At 38.6% G+C, this 22,152-nt stretch overlaps 1 protein-coding gene across 1 annotated transcript in view; it reads left to right on the top strand.

Annotated features, from left to right (window-relative positions):
• WNT2B (Wnt family member 2B) overlaps nt 1-22,152 on the top strand; it is a 53,252-nt gene that overhangs the window by 27,081 nt on the left and 4,019 nt on the right. The window contains exons 2-4 of the mRNA XM_075264060.1: nt 3,921-4,141; nt 14,940-15,217; nt 16,063-16,327. Coding sequence (XP_075120161.1) covers nt 3,921-4,141; nt 14,940-15,217; nt 16,063-16,327 — 764 coding nt within the window. The remainder of the gene's footprint in view (nt 1-3,920; nt 4,142-14,939; nt 15,218-16,062; nt 16,328-22,152) is intronic.

Consider the following 22,152-nt stretch of genomic DNA (forward strand, 5'->3'; position numbering starts at 1 on the left):
TACATTAACGACATATTTCCCTGCTCTGATGTCAAAACTGACATGGTTAAAGATTAGATTATTTCACCTTGTCCCATTTACTGCCAGCTTTTTAGTGACATTCAGAACCCCTTCACTTCTATAACAGTACAATATAGTGGACTGCATAAATTAAATACATGAAAACTTACATATTTACTAATAGGTGAATTCAGGATTGTAGCTTTTCTAAATTGCTAAATCTACTCCTAAAAGAAGAATGAAGTATCTGTAATATTAGCCTATCCCGCACTCCTGCACTCTGCATATGTAAGAAACACTGAAGCTTCTGGCTCCATCGTCTTCATGACACGTGGAGCTCACAGAGAATACAGTTATTTCTTGCTAGATAACTAAGGAGCCTGGCCAGGGGTTGAGAACAGATATGGAAAATCCCACTTCTCTTCCAAATGAATTCTCAGGAAAATCTTTTGCACTATGCCTCATGAATATTCATTTATGTCTGCGTTTCGTTATATTTTGCTATTCTTTAGTCAAAAATGTAATTAAATAAAATAATGAAAATCGAAAATCTGGTTTTCCTTATTAAGTTTCAGATTATGAATTGTGTTTCCATTTACTTTAACTTTACTCAATTCGATATTCTTCATAGGAATGATATAGAAATCTGCAACATTAATCTTAGGTCGGATTCACACTACCGTTGGTGTCCGATCAGAAGGTGTCCGTTTTAAAAAAAAACAAACAATCATACAAAAAAAATGGAAACCTATCGTAACGGACACATAATCATCAGTTACTGTCTGTTGCCCATAGACCTCAATGTTTAAAAAAACCAGACACTTAGGCTAAGTTCACACGGGGGGCGGTACGGCGGATTTTGGCACCGAGAGTGAGGCGGGGAGCCGAGTCGATCTTGGGTCAAAACTCGCCTGCTACGACTGTCGTGGATTCCGACAGTAGCAGGCTCAAATGAATGGGCCGACTACGGAGGTTGCTGCCGCCAGGCGAACGCCGTGGCTTAACGAGCTGCGGAAGCCACCAGAAGAAAGGGAAGCCTGCTTCTTTTTTCCGTGAGCAGCAAAGAGTAGCCAGGCGGTCTACATAGACCACCATTGTTAGGGAGCGGATTATGACATGGATTATGCACCATAATCTGTCCCCTTAGTGCCTGTGTGAACTAGCTCCTACTGTCCGTATTTCGAAACGAACAGAAAAGTACTGCATGTAGTATTTTTTTTGTTTGCTTGAAAAAAACATGGTTTGTAAACGGACATGGTTGTAAACGGACACTAAAGGACACAAATGTACTCTAAAGAACACAAGATAAAATCCCATTGAAATGAATGGTAATTGAAAATGGGCCAGCTAGTGTCCGTTACTAAAATCTTGTACAGACAATAGCCATGGACACTGCTGAGCGGACACCAACGGTAGTGTGAACAGCCCCTAAATGTAAATGTCAACCTAGAACCATTGGGTCTAAATTAATGTTTATGAGACTTTGGCCTGTCTAGTATGTGAGGTGCAGAGGGGAATTTGTATCTTGTGAGATTGAGAGAGGAAATAGTTACAGATCTCTGTGCTTTATTACTTCGGCTTTTTGTAGATATTCGTAAGCAGTTCCATCTCTCTTGAAATACACAATCCGTCTGTGTTGTGCCAGCTGACTGGATTGTCGTCTCACATACACTGCTGAGTAATAACAAAAGTGACTGGTCAACGTTCTTACTGAATCTCCAGCCTTTACACTCATTCATTGACAGATAGATTCCATAGATTTGTTCATATCTTATTAAAGCTATGTTCACATCTGCATCAAAATCCAGGTATAATCCCAGGAATCAATATCTCTAATCTTGCCACATTCAATATCCTAGTCGCGATCCATCTTGCCTAAGTGGGGATGGCTTCTAGTCCAATATTAAGCAAGCCCAGATCATAAGAAGGAGTAACTCTAGAGATGAGCGAACACTGTTCGGATCAGCCTTCCGAACAGCATGCACCCATAGAAATGAATGGAAGCACCTGTGACGCCAGCCGGCAGCCGGCAAAGTCAGCGTCACAGGTGCTTCCATTGATTTATATGGGTGCGTGCTGTTCGGATCGGCTGATCCGAACAGTGTTCGCTCATCTCTACCAACTACCTTTTTACATATTTGAGAAATCGTGGGCAAAAACTTCTAACAAGAGATGTCACCTTTATTTCTACAACCTTTCTAACACAGCAAGAATTGCCACCCTGCAAATTTCCCAATTCTTACAAGGTGATGGGGCCACCTCAACTGAATACCAGTATATGGTTTATACATTAGGTATTCTGCACCACTGACTTAAAGAGTTCCTTGCATGTACTCTAACACCGGCTGTGTTATATAGTGCTGGAAAGCTGACAGTGTGCTGAGGTCAGCTGGTATCTGTCCTGGTTGCAGATAGATTAGTTTTGGTACAGATATCCCTGCACTGTCAGAGAGGCTGGATTTACAGCTCAGCATCATTACTGGGCAGTAAGGAAACACCCCCTGATAGTACTCTTCTGTGGTCTTGTACTGTCAGTACCCCTACTTTCTTTACTGACCAGCGATAAGACTGAGCTGTAAGGACAGTCTCTCTGACAGTGCAGGGATATCTTGTACCAAAATAAACAGCACAAATGTCTCAGCAACCAGGGCAGATATTGGCAAAACTGACAGTGTGCTGAATTCAGCTTTCTAGAGGCCAATATTCGAGTACATGAAAGGTCTTCTTTAAGAGCCTTATGTCAAACCTCCAAGGGAAACTCCTTTAATTCAAGCTCCCATTTCCTCATAAGAAGGATCATTTCTTTAGATAGCATTTGATATTTTTGTACACAATATTCTAATCTTGGAAAGGGATTTTTAATTTCACTTATTTGTTTTACAATTTTAGGGCCCCTTCACACGGCGTAAGCGCTCGGCTCATTCCGAGCCGTACACGCGAGCGCTTCTAAACACTTCCCATTCACTTCAATGGGAGCGCTCGTAAAGCCGGATTTACGCACGCTCCCATTGAAGTGAATGGGAAGTGTTTAGAAGCGCTTACGTGTACGGCTCGGAATGAGACGAGCGCTTACGCCATGTGAAGGGGCCCTTATACTTCATCAAAGCAGTTTTCATCTGTATGTAATACAAAAAAATCGGAGGCCTACACAATTCTACAATGGTAAATATCCAAGAACAATTTAACAAATTGTCCAGTGTAGTAATACCTTTAGCTGCCGACATCTCTTATAATAATGGATTTACAATGAGGCACTGGCAGACCTGTCCCCTAACATCCCTTCTTCCAGTATAATAGGGATACTGAACCATTGGTCCTTTAGGACCTATTGGTGGCCTAGCATCCCAGATTAAGAAGGCAGTTTTCCTTTACTGCAGAAATGACTAATAAGGTATTTGTAAATGGGTTTCCTACGTCAAGGACTTAGTTATACACTCGAAACCAAGCACTAACACCTAATTAATCTTAAAAAAGAAAAAAAATCTAAAACTATGCACTAGTAATGGATTTCTAAATGAAATATATTGTGTACATTCTGCAATACACTGTTTATAATATGGTCTGTGTTTTCTGCATAATTTATACTGAGCCGTGTGAATTGAATGTTCTCGTGTGACTAGGTAATACATGACACGTGACAGGAAATGTCACTTTGTATCAACTTTGTTTCTAAAGTTAAAAATCCATTTAAAATATAATCAGTTAAACACAATGGAAAAAGTGAAAAAGCAGCGGATATGTAATAAATTCAGACTTCAAAACCTAACACTCAACTTGTTATAATAAATGGAGGCTCATGGTTGAATTGTACTTGTAGTACGAGGATTTCTCAAGACCTATATTAAGTAACCTTCAAGTATATGTTGATTACAATTGTTCATGGCGTGATTTATATACAGTAAATATTCTTTTTCTTTTAGGTACATTGGCGCACTTGGAGCAAGAGTAATATGTGATAATATTCCAGGACTTGTCAATAAGCAGAGACAACTTTGTCAGAAGCATCCTGATATTATGCAAGCCATTGGCGAGGGAGCTAAGGAATGGATCAGAGAGTGCCAGCATCAGTTCAGGCATCATCGCTGGAACTGCAGCACCCTGGACAGAGATCACACAGTCTTTGGTAGAGTCATGCTAAGAAGTATGTTGTCATACCTAAAACTAGTTCTTTGAGCAATGTGGGAATATATTGTGGAATGATGATATTATTACATATTATGCCAAGGGTATGTGATGGGTGAAGTAATATTTGACGTAGATTACCATCACCCAACAGAGAAATATATTATATAGATTGTATAGACTTTCACAATTACAGGGAATCTATATAAGGGCACCAAATCCTAATAAACAGTACAATTCTATGTAATTAGAATATTTGCTTTTTGTTTTTATTGTCCTCTTACATAACTATACTCCTCAATATTGAAACTGTAATGGCAAGAAGGACAAGCTGTAGGATCATACAAATGAAGGCAGCCACAGTTGTTGCTAAGATTTGTAAAAGTTAATATTTTCAAGCACCTAAGCTCCAATCTGTGGCACATGGTAGGGGGGAAATAAATCAGATTGAAAGCAAAGATTTTTACTCACATGAAACCTCTAAAATCAGATCAAGTGGTTTGGGATGATTGTGCAATGCCTCTTGATGTGCCATTTATCTGAGATGTCAGCAGTGTTCAGTGTTGTGTGTCTTGGTGGTTGGGACAAAGTGAAATGACAGGAAAGGGGGCACAGAGGTGTCTGACAGCAGGTTACACCTGAACATTCAGCTAATCAAGCAACTACTATTTATGGGGTCTTCCAACAATTCCCGAGATTGCACATTTTGAGGTACATGACCTGAAAAGTGATTGTTCAGATCTTTAAAACAAAACTGGTTGTAAACTTTGGAAATACCTCCCCCTACACCGCACACCTCTCTCCCCCTACACCCCACACCTCTCTCCCCCTACACCCCACACCTCTCTCCCCCTACACATCTCTCTCCCCCTACACATCTCTCTCCCCCTACACCCCACACATTTCTCCCTCCTACACATCTCTCTCTCTACACCCCATACATCTCTCCGACCTACACTACACCCAACACCTCACATCTCTCCCTCCCACTACACCCCGTAGTCCACATATCCACATATCAAAAAATAAAAAAAAACTTTGCAAATACCTTTTTGTCAAAAGGATTTCAAATTTATAAATTTCAAGGCAACCACAAAACATAGATGTCTTTTTTTAGACACAATGACCTCTGGTTAATAGATTAGAATCCTAATTCTGTTTTTCTCTCTCACAATAATATAATAGAATATTTTCAGTTTTTTTTTTTTTTGTTTTTTTTTTAAATCAGACAACTCATATAAATGGCTTGTCCAAGACTGCAATATTGATCTCCACTTCCTCTTCTCAGGTCAGTGACATCACACCCATTGGTCACAAGGCCATGCTGCAGCTCAGTCTTATTCAAATGAATGGGGTTGGCCTGCAATACCAAGAGCAACCACTTTACAGTGTATGTCAGTGTGCATGGTAAATAGTGAAGAGAACACAGGAATCAATATCATAGTCACACCTTTACTACTGTACAATTACACCACTTCATTGAAGAGAGTCCCTTATATCACAAGATTCTTGGCATAGGCTCCCTGAAGGATTTTCAGTAAGTGTACCAGTACTCCATCATTCACACAACAAGCAGTACTGCAAAGCAATAAAGCAGTGTGATTAAGATCATCAGCCAAAAATAACATTTTAGTTTATATATAATCCAAAGAATTTAAATAGAAATAACCATTTCCAAAATTATAGTCTACATTCACATGAGGCAGATCAGAAATTTCTCAGACTAAAAATTAATGCCATTCATATAAATGTGGTTCTTTCTGCAGCATCTTTATACAACAACCATACAGACTGATCTATATTATTGAGATAAACAGGAAAAACAGCACTTCATAGGGCAACTTATCTGACAACAAAGTAAAAAATGAGGAGAGGTACCACACAGCCAAGTTATCTCCTATGCTTAGGATAAGATATAACTTACAGATCTGTGGGGTTCTGATTGCTCAAACCCCCACTGATCAAGAGAATGGTGGACTTTTGTTCTCCGTTTGGAAAGAAGCAGTGGTCAGGCAATGCTCCATTTATTTCAAGGTGAGTGCCGGAGATAGCTGAAGTACAGCACTTGGCTATTTCTGGCACTCAAATAAAGTTGAATGGAGTGATACGCAAACTGTCGCTGCATTCAGAATGGAGGATGAATGTACCCATTCTCCCGATCAGTGGGGATTTTATCAGTTAGACCTCCACTGATCTACAAGTTATGCTTATATTCTTTCCTATTTTATGGCATGAAGATCAGTATGCCCCTTATACTGTCCTATCTAGTGTAAGACATATTGGTATTTTGTATTACTCAAACATTGCACACTTCTTAAAGAAACAGCAGCACCTTCCTCAAACAAAAATCCATGTGATGCAAAACAGAAATCTATTTGGACATGGTTGAGTTGCATGCATGTTCATTAACACATTCTTTGGTGGAGGGGTGTGTAAATCATTTCTGTTCGCAGGCACACCCATTAAGTGAATGGCCTGATATGTCAGTTCATAGTTTGCAGTGACCTCATTGCTCAAAAATTATACCGAATAACACTAAAACAATCTTTTTAGAACACATGGCTCTAGTTCAGGGTCATCCTTAAAGTTTTATGCTGCCCATTGCTAGACATGCAGATTATTTACTGATCCATAGCAGTGTTTGTACTCTAAGTGATATACATACTTTTAACATAGGTTTTCTACTTAACCTTTAAGCGCAGCGTACAGTTACATCGTGGAGAGACCTAATTTGCGCACCACGATGTACATTAACGTCGCGTCTACCAGGGCTTTTTTCTTGCGGTTGAGCATTGGGAGCTCAGCTGTTCCAGACCACTAGAAACCGTTTTGTTTTTTTTCCGCTGTTTTGCCTCTGATTTAAATAAAAGGTGATCTAAGCAATAGACATTCTCCAAAATGCTATAACTAAAAAGTGCATCTAGTCCTGTAAAAAAAACGCTCTATACATCCCCGTACAGCTACAGGGTCACCTGTCAATGCGGCCTTGCAGCTGTTGCAAAACTACAACTCTCATGTATTAAATATTTTACCTTTTTTTGCTTCAAAATTTTTTCCCCTGATTTCTTTCTTCTAAAACCTAGGTGCATTTTATAGTCAGTCTTATAGTCTGAAAGATACAGTATACACAACTGTGTAACAGTTTACATCAAAATGGTAACTATACCATTTGGAATATTCATTGAGATGTCTAGTTTCTAAAATGGGGTCACATTTTGGGGGTTTCCACTGTTCTGGCACCTCAGGGGTCCTGCAAATGCGAAGTGGTACCTGAAAACTATTCATCAAAATCTGCCCTCCAACAGACAAATAGCGCTCTCTCTATTCCAAGCTCTGCCATGTACCCTTACAGCAGTTTACGACCACATTTGGAGTACCACCATGTTCAGGAGAAATTGTCTAATGAACTGTGGGGTGCATTTTCTCCTTGAACCCCTTCTGAGAATTTGGGGCTTAAGAGCCATTTTACTGGAAATAGTGTAATTTTTTTTTCATATCCCAATGGTAGTAAATACCGTGAAACACCTGTAGGGTCAAAGTACTCATTATATCCCTTGATAAATTCCTTGAGGGGTGTATTTTCTTAAATGAGGTAATCTAATGGAGGTTTTATTGTTCTGGTATCTCATGTGCTTTGCAAATGTAACATGGCACCTGAAAACGATTCAAGTAAAATCTGCCCTCCAAAAGCTCAATGCCACCCTTTCTGCGTCCTGTCGTGTGCCCAAACAGCAGGTTACATAAACACATGGGGTATGTTTGTGTTTGAGAGAAATTGTACAACAAACTATAGGTAGCATTTTCTCTTTTAACCCCTTGTGAATGTGCAAATTGTACGGGTAAATGAATATAGTATTGAAAAAAATTGAAATGTATATTTTTCATCTTTATTTTGTTTTAATTCCTGTGAAGCTCTTAAAGGGTTAACAAACTTACCAAATGCTGTCTTGAATTGGTGGTGCAGTTTTGAAAAGGGGGTTATTTATGTTGGTATCTAATACAAAGTCCCTTCATAGCCCCTTTGTAACTGAATTAGTCCCCTAAAAAAAAATATATTTTTTTTTTTTGGGGGGGGAATCTCTTGAAAATTCCTGTTAGACTGTAAGCCTTATAATGTCCCGAAAAAATTAAAGGAATGTTTAAAATTTGATGTCAACATAAAGCAGAGATATGATAAATTCTATTAATTAGCTAATTTTAGTGGTATAACTCTGTATATGAAAAGAGGGCAAGTTCAAACTTTTCACCAAATTTGCAACAAAACACAAAGTAAAAACTGTTCCAAAGTTATCACCACATAAAGTGTCACATGTCATATTTGAAAAATGGGACTGTCATAAAGCCCAAAACTGCCTGCGAGACCAAGGGGTTAAAGAGGACTTTCACCACCTCCGCCAAGTCCAGCTCTTTGCATTATTCAACAGGCACTACTCCACTATGTCCTACACAGGTGGGATTTCTTCTCTAGCCCAAATGGTTCCCAAACAATATGTCCTCTTATTGTTGGTGCCTCATATACTATAGTCTCTCTTCTGTCAGCTGAGTGATGTTAGATAGGAGCAGGCAAGGGGTGTGATTCTGAGCTCTGACACTGCACACCAAAACTAACTGCACTGACTGCTTGGGGGACTAGAGGAACTGCAACTGCACTGGAATTGGTGGAGCAGCAGCTATGAACAGAGGATAAGAACTAGAATCAGTGGAAGTAGTGAAAGGTCCTTTTTGAGTTCCTTAGATTGTTTGAACATGTGAGCTGGTATCTTAAGGGACTTCTAGACTAAGATTGACTGAAGGAACGTTGGTATCCATTCCCTCCTATATGTAGACATGTTAGCGATTGGTCGTCAGCTGATCACGTGGTTGCTGAGAACATAAAAATACTCGTATGACGGTTGTACATCTTTCTGCATAAAAGCTTGTAAACATAGACCTTTGTTTAGATGATTATTGCCTCCTAGACCCTTATAAGATTACCCTGGAATTGCATGGGGTCTTTATGTTTACCTTTTGTTTTTAGTGGTGCCATTTTGGGGAAAATAAGACCTTTTTTAGCTTTCTATAACCATTTTATGTTAGCAGGCATTTTATGTTGCTCACCCTGACGGGTAAATAATGTGGCAGTTGTACTGTTTGTTTGTTTTTTACTGGCGCAGCAATAAGTGTTTTTCTTTTTTGTATTTTTTTTTACTTATAAAACATTTTGGTGGGGTAAATGTATGGTTTCTTAACTTTTTTGTTTATATATACTTTTAATATGATAATATTAATATATTTTAATATTTGTTTTAACACTTATTTTTTAGGCCTCCTCTTTTGATCACTTATATAATACATTGCACTATTTATGTAGAGCAGTGTATTATTCTGTCAGTATCAAACTAACAGGTAGTGTATTACCCCTCGTTCACATCTGCATTTGGTAATTCGTTCGGGGAATCTATAACCCCCCCCCCCACACACACACACACACACACACACACACACACACGGAATAACAAACGTATAGGCAAGCAGTGTGCAGTGAAAGCACACGGACCCCATAGACTATAATGAGGTCCGTGTGGGAACCACGTGGAGAGCACACGAACCTGAAAGTAGATCCCGAAGTACTTTTCTGTCCGAATGTTCTGTGCGGACACCATGCAGAGAGTACACGGACCCTATTATAGTCTATGGGGTTCATGTGCTTTCACTGCACACTGCTTGCCAGTGCGCTTGGTATTCCGTTCAGAGGGTCCCCGAATGGATTACCAAATGCAGATGTGAATGAGGGGTTAAGTTATGCCTCTGGCAGAGCCTAATGGCATATACTGTAGGAAGGGCTGTGGGACCTTCATTAAACCGCCAGGTGCCTGGTAATGGCGTTGGCACCCTGTAATTGTGTTTCTGGGGGTGCCACTGCTTGACAGAGGGAGCTAGCTCCCTAAGGTACCATTTCAATGATACAATCATAATTGATATGTTTTTCCAATCCTGGGTGTTAAATACATTATGAATAGGTGCCTGGCAGTGAATACATAGCTGAGCACCAGGTTCACCTGGCATGAAACTCCCATAGCGGGCACTAATACATGCGTTGTGAAGACAGATCTGTCAGAATAAGGCCACTTAGTGAAATGGCTATCTCTAATGGAGTTTTAGAATTTGTCTTCCATAACACCATGGAGCTCATTCATACTTATATCAGTAAAATACCACATGTACAGATATTGGCTATTGGTTATATTATTGGTTATTATTATTGGTTATGTTATTGGTTATATACAGTTACTGGTTATGTTATGTTTTATATAATTCAGATTACCAAAAATCATACAGAATATGTTTTCTACATCAGTATTTAGTCTACAACCCCCTGAATAGTCATAGCTTGCAAAACCTTGGCGCTTATTAGAAAGCAAAGTATAATATATATAAATATATATATATATATATATATATATATATATATATATATATATACATATATCATTTGTGATTACTGAACGGCTTCTTATACCAAGGAAACGAAGGAAACACTGATCATGCCATAATGACAATTTTCACAAACCTCGAACAAACCATTTTGAAATAAAAAAATGTCTGTATTGTTCGTTGTATTATTGGTCACAACGTGAAAACTCAGAATGACCACGAGATTGTCACCATCAAGAGGATTCTATTTCATGTCAGGTTTTTGCTGGTTTGCTGCATTGCACATCGTCTTTTGTATGTTTATTGCGCATTAAACAGCAAACTGTGCTCTCATTGGTTGTAAATTGGCGAATTCTTTACATTCAAAGATATTTATTGGCTGCTGCTATAGAACTAAATATTAATCCGGGACTTTACGGAGATTCTTTTGCTGGGAAGGAGCCGATCTGTTAATGAAGAGCGGTCTGTTTCCTGTAAACACGCCGCCTGTCGTGGCCTGTCTCTCTGTTATCCTTCCTCTTCTACTGTTATGTGTTCAATTGTTGCATAAATGAGACAAAGGGTCATCTATGCTTATTGTAGCTCCAAACGCAGTGCAAGTTAAGGATGTCTCAGAACAACAGGGACATTTCTAAACAGTAATTGGATATGTAAATATTTGGATAAGGTGGAAGGTTATGGTGGAAGAAATGTCTTCAAGAAAATATTTTTGAATCCAGGCACTAGATAAGACGGTCTGCTTTTCCCAAAGTTGAAAACACAAGCCACATGGTAGATTATTCTCAGTTATGAAATGCAAACTCTAGATATTGCCCTATTGATGTAAACCTAGGACCGCAGGTCTGCAAGGCAGTGGTGCCATTATTTGCCATCTCAATCTATTGTAGATAGAGCTTACAATAAAACTTTGTACATATAGCAGTTACATATACAGTGCTAACTATGTGATAAACAGATACAACTATGCTGGATATACACATTAGACATTTGCTAGCTAAATACATGTTAAGCTGGCAGCTATTTCTTCTGAACCATACATATGCACACTCTATTAGGGGAGAGGGCAGCTGCCTCCATACACATCTGGCCCCCAAAAAACAAAGAAACATGCATTGAAATTCAATGATCCGACCCTTCTTTACCAAACATCTGCTCTTGTTGAAAAAAATCAGGACACCCCTTCCACCTTAGTTGCTCAGAAGGTCCCTCTAAATCAGCAGGTTTTAGGCTTTAGTCAAAATAACCACTCTAGGGCCCTTAGAGAGACAAACATGGTCTGAGTGACAAAACTCAGTACCATAATGAAGGGTACACGTGATCTTTGCAATCTTTTTCATGCATGCCAATGGCTGGAACCTCATATAGAGTACTTGTGAGAGCAAGGTTGCCAACCAAAAGGTTATAGACTGAGAAATAAAATATTAGCAGAAGTGAAAAACAACATGTTGTACTTTAATTCATAGGTTTATTGTAATATTCATAAATAACATAACGAATCAGCAGACTATGACTTATCAGTACCACTAAGCTTTTTAACCAATTTTGGGGGTTCTTTATGATGGTCATGAAAATATAAAAAGTAGCTGGAAACCATGTATCAAAATTATAGCAACATGTCAACAAGTCCTCCTAGGGTTTATACGCCAGTAAATCATACTCTGCTGACTAGAAAACATGCTGTTGCGTGATCTCCATTGGCGTCTACTTGACAGAATCCTAATTAAGTACATAGCTTTACCACATTGTTTCTTCAGCAGTACCTAAGCTTGACAGGTAGTTTTGACGCCCTCATGTTTCTCATTTACAGTTTTTTTTTCACAACTCTTTAAATGCTCTGTAAATTAAAATGCCAGCAAATACCAGACACCATGTCCAGAAGAGCTTTGGAATTTTTTTTTTCCTCTGATTTTCTGTTGGATTTATGGTACATTTGAGATCTGTGATTCTTGTAGATGTTCTTTGGTAAGAGATAAAAGTCAACCAGTTGGTGAATCTTCCCAGCAGGAGATAGAGCTTTTACAACAGCTGTATTTTATTAAATCCAAGAGCTCATATAGTAATACGCAGCATGATAACACACCTGGATATTAAGTATCATTTTCTATTATGTTTTGCTATGGATCTTCTAATTAAGATATGATTATTTAATCACAGTCCAAAAAGCAAGATCATTATGCACAGAAATATCTACCTATAGAAATGTATGGGGCCCTACTGTGCATTAACTCTGTATGGCTCTGTTCTATATGGGAAAGAAATTAACTTGGTATATTGAATACTGTTGGTTTATTTTTAGGCAATGTAATTTCTTTAACATTAAGCTGTTGATCATTTAATCGACATATATCGAAGTTGGGAATTATTTTTCTTAAAGATTAAGGCCACAATAGAACAATTTTTTTAAATGAGTCTTATACACCTAGAATAAAAATAAATAATTTTGCAATAGGCCTTCATTAAAATTTTGGTTTTGCTTGTACAGTGCCTATGTGTGTACATGGTGACAGAGAGCAAACAAATAATGCATAGTGTAATCCTACAGTGTTGCGGTCTTATACTTTCATCCATTTGTCTCCTACTTACTTACACTTACGCATCTGGGAGGTTAGCCAGAAGTAGACAACTAATAGAAGGAAATATGACTACAGGATAAGACGAAACAGTTTGTTTGTTGTCTATTCCCATAGAAGACTGGCATATTCAACACTAGTCTACATAGCAGATCCATAGGAATGATGAAAGATATACGAGGAAGCTGTAGGTTTTGCTTTTTATTAGTATACATAGCCTTTGCACTTTTTGAGGATGCCCCTTAATTACAAGGAGAAAAAAGTATAGAATTTTTGCTTAAAAAACAATTTGTACAAACATTTTGCAGCTTTTCATTACTTTTAAGCCAGAGAACTGACATAGAAGGTCTAATAAATTTTTAATATATAGTGTAATAAACCCATAATATAAATAGTAATAATACCATGTACTATAATAAATTTATAGTCTGCAAAGGAGAGATAACAAAATCATATAGAAAAACTTAACACCCACTGCAAAGTTGTGTTCATTTATTCACAATATATGCAGAGTGAATAAAAAATGTGTCGCAATCACTTTTTCAAGAGTTACTATATTTATTCTTTGGTCTACATAAAAATACAGTGCGATTAATATTTCAGAACAATAGGCTGCTGATCATGACTCTGGCATAAATGGGTTAACCTCACTGTATTTTTATATGGACCAAAGAGTAAATATGGATATCAGGCTCTGCTGACCTCTGTGGCGCAATTTTCATTTGTAACGAAAATCATGCTGCAGTATCGTTTCTGTCACATGACAACAATAACTGTGGCCAAAGAACTGCGCTGACATATAGCTTACCAAAAAAAAAAAAAATAGCGCTGCATGCATGGCGGACAGAATCTTTAACATAGACTCCTGATGAAACTTCAAACAGAGATGTGACATAGCTTATGTGATCCTTCAGATCTTAGCAGGAATCTTCCTCTACAGTACTAGCTGGTTACTTACCATATATACTCGAGTATAAGCCGACCCGAATATAAGCCGAGGCCCCTTAATTTTACCACAAAAAACTTGGAAACTTATTGACTCGAGTATAAGCCGGGGGGGGGGGGGGGGGATGCAGCAGCTACTGCAAAATCTCAAAAATTAAAATGGTCGGAGATTTTGAGTAGATGCTGGGTGCTGGGGAAGGGGAGGGGGTGTTTTGGTTGTCTGTCTGCCCCTTCCCTGAGCTTGAGGACTGTTTTTTTTTTTCCCACTTGGAATTCAGCCTGGCTGAATATAGGGTATCTGCAGTGCTCCTATTAACCCTTTTTCAACGGAACAGGAGCACTGCAGATACCCTATATTCAGTAGACTCGAGTATAAGCCGAGGGGGGCTTTTTCAGCACAAAAACTGTGCTGAAAAATTTGGCTTATACTCGAGTATATACGGTATATCTTATCTATGACCCACTACAATCTTGCTAATGCTTTAGTTATCTATCGCTCCAGTCCAATTCTTATACTGGAGATGTTCATCATAATACAGACTGTATGCTTGTCCTTATAGGGAGTAGAATTATTATTGATCAAAATGCTATTTCATATAGTTTACAAAATAAAACATTGGTTGGATGGTTAGAATTTTCCACCTACGCACAAGTAGAGGAAAAACTCTCTGAGGTGACTAGCAAAACTTCTCTACAAGGATAGTCCTCTCAAAGAATATGATGTATCAGGGATATATGGAAACTGAAAATCTGTTCTAGATGGGGGAAAGAGGTCTTCTCAATGAAGTGGTCTTTTGGAAGTAGATTGGAGTATATTTCACTTACACAGCATAGTCTAATAACAATATATACCTAGAAGTAACTTCTTTGTTTTCCATTTTTATATAGGTAGCCGAGAGGCAGCTTTTGTTTATGCCATTTCTTATGCTGGAGTGGTGTACGCCATTACCCGTGCTTGCAGTCAAGGTGAACTGAAATCATGTAGCTGTGACCCAAAAAAGAGAGGGCGCTTCAGAGATGAACGTGGGGAGTTCGACTGGGGAGGCTGCAGTGACAACATTGACTTTGGAATTGAATTTGCTAAGGATTTTGTGGATGCTAAGGAAAGAAGAGTTAGGGATGCTCGGGCGTTGATGAACTTGCATAACAACCGCGTTGGAAGAATGGTAAGTTGCACTTACAGAAGTGTACGTGACAATGACAAAGTAAGATGAATGCTTCACATAAAACATGATCTAGAACTGAATGCTCTGCTTAGCTGACTCATGCAACCAAAAAGTCCTTCAAGTGAATTTCTCTTAGCTAACAAAAAGTGGAGAGACAGGAAAAGACTTTCCAGATGTCTCCAGATCTGGGTATAATGTCTAAACTTTTTAAGCTATCAATGCTGTTTGGAAAAAGCCCACTGGAGGTTGAGGCAGAAATATTTTGTGCAATAAATAAATTTCCACGCTGGGTAATTTATGGTCCTCCAGCTCAAAGAAAATAAATAGTTATGGTTTCAAAGGGAGTCATAAGATAACATCTGAAGAGGAGGGGGTTTATGGGAAACATTAATCTGCCAGATTTCTTAGGTCCATAATGTAGCATCATCTGTCAATTGGATATTTTAGATTCTTGTCTCTTTTGAGCAGTTTAATTGCTTTGTCAAACCTTATGTCACAAATTGTTTTTGGGTTAAAAAGAACCATATTGTAGTAATAAGGCCATATATCAGGCTTCCATAGGATTGGTAAGGATAGATTGAACAGATCACAGATCTAGATAAGCATCACTATATTTGCAGGACTTAAATGTTAATTTAATAAACACATCTCTTCATAAAAACAAAAATCATAGTTCTAAGAAGAATTCGCAAAGTAAAATCTCTGCCGGACTCACTATTAGTGACAGCCCACTAGGTGCCATGAATCATACTATAGTGATTGTAAAAGCTTGGTCTTATGTGTAGTGAGTGCTTATAAACCTTTTATGTGATGTTCCAATCTAATTCCTGTCTTCTGTCTAACAGGCAGTAAAACGTTTCATGAAGCTTGAATGTAAGTGTCATGGGGTCAGTGGGTCATGCACATTAAGGACTTGTTGGAAGGCCATGTCAGATTTCCGAAAAACAGGGGACTATCTTAGAAGGAAATACAATGGAGCAATCCAGGTCACCATGAATCAAGATGGGACTAGCTTCACAGTGGCTAATCAGAACTTCAGAAAACCCACCAAGAAGGATCTTGTCTATTTTGAGAATTCTCCTGATTATTGTGTGATGGACAAGTCTGCAGGTAAGACTCATTTGGCTTGTCTTGGTAGAGAAACATTTCACTAAAGTGCTGTAAATTCCCTCAGGCTTTCAGAAGATAACTCTTGCAAAACTCATCACTTTGTTTGATCTCCTGGCAGCCAAAACATGAAGAAGTCAGACACTTCCTCTTGGTTAAAAGTCATCAGGGGGGAAAAGCTGCTTTGATATATCAGATCTCTATCATTTTATTAGACATTATAATGTTGCAGTTATGTTAAATGAGTTCTATTTAACCTACCTGACACAACACACGCTTTCTTTGAAGGTTGAGACATTACTCACAAGTTATAACAGCACAAAATTATGTATTTTATGTAGGATGTTTTGTATGATGATTTGTAAAAATGTCAAAATGAACCATTGGCAAAATTAGAGGATTAACCTCTGTTCATACTTATGACTTTTTCCTGTTGGCGTCCAACTTTTACAAGCAGAGACATTACGAAATGGTCATCTCAACGGAATATATATATATATATATATATATATATATATATATATATAGCGCTAATAAAATTTAAAAAATTGTATCAGCATGCTTCTGTCGTCCTCCATTGTGATGAAATGGGGTAAACAGAGCAATGTTTCAGCAAAGCAACTATCTATGAGGTTTATTAACAACTTACCATTTCTGCTAAATAAATCTATCAAACATTGCATCAATTTTTCAAATGTTCTGATCCTCTAAGGGTCACATGGAGGAAAATTATGAGGAATTTGGTGTGGAACACCAAACTCCTCATGATTCTCCTCCGTCTGAATGGACCCTAATATGCAGACAAACTGAGCATAATGCAATATGTGATGTAAATAGAATCTTAAATTGGTCATGGATGCAAGAGAGTTTTTAGCTGAGATATTACTATTCTTATAACTATCCACCAAACTCCCCCATTATCATATCAGTATTACTTATCCAAATGTTGTTCCTGCGGAATCAGCGAAAACATACAGTATGTATCTCAGAGAGTTGAACAGGCAAAAACTCTCATATACCAGTCAGTGGGAAGAGATGGGAATCACTACGTTGCCATTATATTTCTTCATCTCAAGAGCGTGGTCAGACAGTTCAGTAATCACACAGCCATGTCCAACTCAATTCCCTGTTGATTGCTTCTAGTTTGGATGCACGATGAGATAAGGTAGGGCATGAAGGCATACAGGTTCCAAAATGGTATTCTGTGGCATATGCTGCAGCTAGGTCTGCAGGTCCATAAATGCTCAAATGCTGATAAATATGGTCAGCAGGCAGGCCAAGAAAGTGTTGCTACCTGTGGACAAGCATTATCCTGGAGAAAAATGCCAGTTGACCTGCTAGTGTCCCTCACATCACAACTAGGGCTAACTAACCATCATATGAGATTACTCACCAGATCATGATATTAGCAGTTGGGGTAGTGTGTTGCTCCACAGCACAGGCAGGATTGATGCACTTACTATGAGACCTTCATACTTAAATTAACCATTGTCAAATTCATTTTGTAGATTGTGAGCCCCACAATGTACATTTTCAATATGGGAGGAAATCCACACAAACATGGGGAGAACATACAAACTCCTTGCAGATGTTTTGTCTTTGGCAGGATTTGAACCCAGGACTCCAATGCTGCAGTGCTAGCCACTGAGCCACTATGATGTCCCTAAACCATTGTCAAATTCCAAAGAGAACCTGGATACATCATTCAATGCTATACAATTTCAGTCTGTAGCAGTCCAGGTTTCCCATTCACAACACCACTGAAACAGTCCCTGGTTGTCAATGGAAGGACATATACTAGGCACCGTGACACCAAATTTCCTTTTTCTTTGCACCTGAAAATGGTCCAGGCAGAGCCAGGGGTGTACAATCAAGGTACAATCTGTGTCTAGATGTTGGGCAAAGAAACTTCAAGAACAGCTTGAGCTTGTCTTGTTGGACCAGACAATCTTCTCTACTGATTGTCTGTCTAGGCCACCCAGAACTGTCTGTGCATGCCTATATATAACTACTGTTCTCAATATGTCCAATGATGGGTGCGGGTCTGCCATTGGGATCTGGGGCCATATGCTAAGTACAAAGTAATGTTTCCTGCTACTCTCTTTGTAACCTACCATACCCTAATGTGGCTTGCAGGAAAGTAACCCATGTGATCGACAGATAGAACATCAGAAAGCTGTGATGACCTCTTTTTAATTTTTTTGTATGGAAAACTGTTTGTTCCATAGCGGAACCGGAAGTGACTTACTGGTAAGGCTACTTGGATGCAAACATGTACTCTGTATGGATGTATGAAAAATGGAACAAACAGCACATGGATGGCAACTGTGTGCTATCCATGTTCTCCATAGACCAATAAACTTCAATGAATGAGCCGAAAAAGCCGAACGGACAGGAATAGGACCTGTACTGAGTTTTACATTCAGGCTTATGGCTCCTCCTCCTGACAGCAATAGTTATGACTTGGGACAGAGATGACGGTATTCTGAAACCTTTTTCCTCTGCACAAAAGAGAGAATTGCTGTGTTATGTATCTGCCCATCAAGCCTTGTAATGCTCATAACATGGTGGGGCAGAATACTAATACTAAAATACAGGGCAGCTTTAGACTACAGCTTTAAAATACACCAGATTTATCTCAGGGGCTGATGCTAAATGATAAATCTGGTTATACAATCTAGTCTAAAATTTCATACCACTTGTGAGTTAGTTTACTTTTCAGGAAAAAAAATGCAACAATATTTTCCATCATTTTTGGTGTCCCATAGTCCACTCACTTTTCCTACGAACTCCACTGCTTTCTGAAAGGCTGTCCACCAGTTGTACAAGGCGCAGAAACTGTCCATGTTTAAAACGGTTAATAAATGTGATATACAGTACCGTATGTGCTTTTCTTGTCTGGCATAAACTGCATCAAAATTCTGGCATATTCTGGTACCCTTCTGTTAAAGAAAGAAAAAACACCAATGGTTAATGAAATAACTGGAAACTGGCAAAAGTATCAATAAATGCAAATTTATTGAAAATCAACTAATGAAAATCAGACATTACTTTGGAATTGAGGTTCAACAGACTCATTTACATAATATACTGATGAAATTGACCTGGACAAAAATGATGGCCATTTTGTTGCACAACGTTTTGAGGCTATCGTTGCAATCAAGTGATTTCTGCAAGGCCGGGTTCACACAATGTATTTTGGCACGTAATGTGGCACGCAGAAATCAATGGGAGCGTATACGGCCCACAAAAGCTCCCGCGGCGTCTACGTGCCACATTACGTGCCAAAATACATTGTGTGAACCCAGCCTAACACTCACCAGGTATTTTTTACCTATTCCTCGTGAGCAAACTGCTCCGGCTGTCTAGGGTTTGAAGGGTGCCTTCTTCAGACGCCATGTTTAAGCATATGAACCCAACAAGTCTTCCCGTCTGTCCGTAACACTGAAATGATGAGAAGAGTTCTTTCTCCTTAGTCATAGAAAATGATGACCTAGATGAAGCTGTTGACAAGGAAAGGTTTAGAGAGTTCTATTCCATGGAGTTCATTTTGCCAAGGAGAAAATTATTTTTTCAAATCATCTTGCAAGTAGCACAGGCCCTGAGGGAACATTTCTGAGTAGCTTCAATGGGTGTTTAATCCCTTTACTCTTCCAGTTGCTGGAGGGAGATGGAAAAGGCCACACAGAAAAGATGAAAAGGAGTTTATTACCAGAAGAATGCAATGTCATTTAGACATGACATGAGGTGGATGGGGAACAAGACCTGGAGATGTCAAACCGATACTTGAAGATATTTCATTGACAGGACTGTAATGCTGCAGCTTCCAGGGGCTACACTACAGTGTATATGGGGTAAACTGTAAAGAAAGCAAAATGTATAGTGTAGATTTTATCAGGTTATGCACTAATGTGCAACATATTTATATGGTCTGAGCAGAATTAACTTGTATGTTAATCTTTGGAAATACAAGGATTGCAAAGTTACTCCCTAGAGTAACTTTTCTACTAAGTTCACTGTCGTACTTTGTCAGGGTGCTAGTGGTGTCTTTTTACAGTTAGCACATTGACACATTATTTTCTTATAGCCCCTTACATAGGACTGTGTATTATCATGACACTGAGTACTGGCTCCCACCATCGGGGAACCGGGAAATTTGGTTTTTACCGCAACATCTTCTTTATTATTTTTCCTTATCCTCTCCTGATGAGAATATGTAATCGAAACGCGTAGAGAGATTTATTATTTACAGCATATCTAGTGTGAACCCTATAGAATGGCATATTTATCAAATGGACAGGGACACTAGTTATATGTTTAGGTGTCAGGTTAACTTTGCTATTGAGTGGACACTTTAGGGCAGTGTGAACAGCATCAAAACAGTAGGGGGGAAGAAGGTATTTACTCTATACAACATTGTTATCAGCTACAGTATCAGTGAGATTATCATCATCTAGGCACCTATTTAGTGCTAACCGTCACCTGTTAAGGTGTGATTATCACTCCCCTAAGCTGAACTACCCTGCAGTATCTAGGAACATTGCAAAAAAGCTATATCTCTATAGTGTTCCCTACTTTTCTTATTGAGTTATGTATTCTAATTTTAGCCCTAGCTATACCGTTGAAAGATTTTAGCTGACCATATTTGACATTAAAAGTTATGTTTTATGCTAAGTGTTGTTTGTGTATTATCATGGGCCTGTGTGAGGGGGCCATGAGCCTGGGGACAAAACTCTGGACTAGTCCTATTCTATTCTGTTTTGCAGGACCTTTCACCACTTCCACCAATTCAAGTTCTTAGCATCTGTTATCCCCTTCCTGACATCCACCAAACTATTACAGTTGATGCAGGGTCTTAAAAAATTGTGGCCACTCTGCTGCAGTGTTGCCTCCATAGCTATGAGGTCTCTGCTGTAATATACAATGGAGATCTGGTGCTAATGCCCGCTATCAGAGTCCACTCTGATAACAGGCATTGCAACCTCCCAGCCCCTCTAGCCAAAGTTAAGGCTCCCAGGCCTGTCATAGGAATATTACTATTGAGGTTGGTGTATGGCCAGCTTCAATAGCAAAAAACCCATAGACTGCAATTGAGCTATATTGCAGACAGTGCAACATGCAATCAAGAGATTTCAGGTTCAAGCCCCCTAAGAGGCTGATAAAATAGCAAAACTTAAAAAAAAAAACTTAAAATTTCAAATCACCAACCTTTCCCTAGAATACATATAGAATTAAAAAGTTACTTTGAAACACATACATATTGCTTTAAAAAAAAAAAAAAAAAAAAAAGCCCTATGCATCCCAGTACACAGAAATATATATATATATATATATATATATATATATATATATATATATATATATATATATATATACAGTCCTATGAAAAAGTTTGGGCACCCCTATTAATCTTAATCATTTTTAGTTCTAAATATTTTTGTATTTGCAACAGCCATTTCAGTTTGATATATCTGATAACTGATGGACACAGTAATATTTCAGGATTGAAATGAGGTTTATTGTACTAACAGAAAATGCGCAATATGCATTAAACCAAAATTTGACCGGTGCAAAAGTATGGGCACCTCAACAGAAAAGTGACATTAATATTTAGTACATCCTCCTTTTGCAAAGATAACAGCCTCTAGTCGCTTCCTGTAGCTTTTAATCAGTTCCTGGATCCTGGATAAAGGTATTTTGGACAAACAATTCAAGTTCACTTAAGTTAGATGGTCGCCGAGCATGGACAGCCCGCTTCAAATCATCCCACAGATGTTCAATGATATTCAGGTCTGGGGACTGGGATGGCCATTCCAGAACATTGTAAT

The sequence above is a fragment of the Leptodactylus fuscus genome, chromosome 2 (assembly GCF_031893055.1).
Source record: "Leptodactylus fuscus isolate aLepFus1 chromosome 2, aLepFus1.hap2, whole genome shotgun sequence".
NCBI lineage: Eukaryota > Metazoa > Chordata > Amphibia > Anura > Leptodactylidae > Leptodactylus > Leptodactylus fuscus.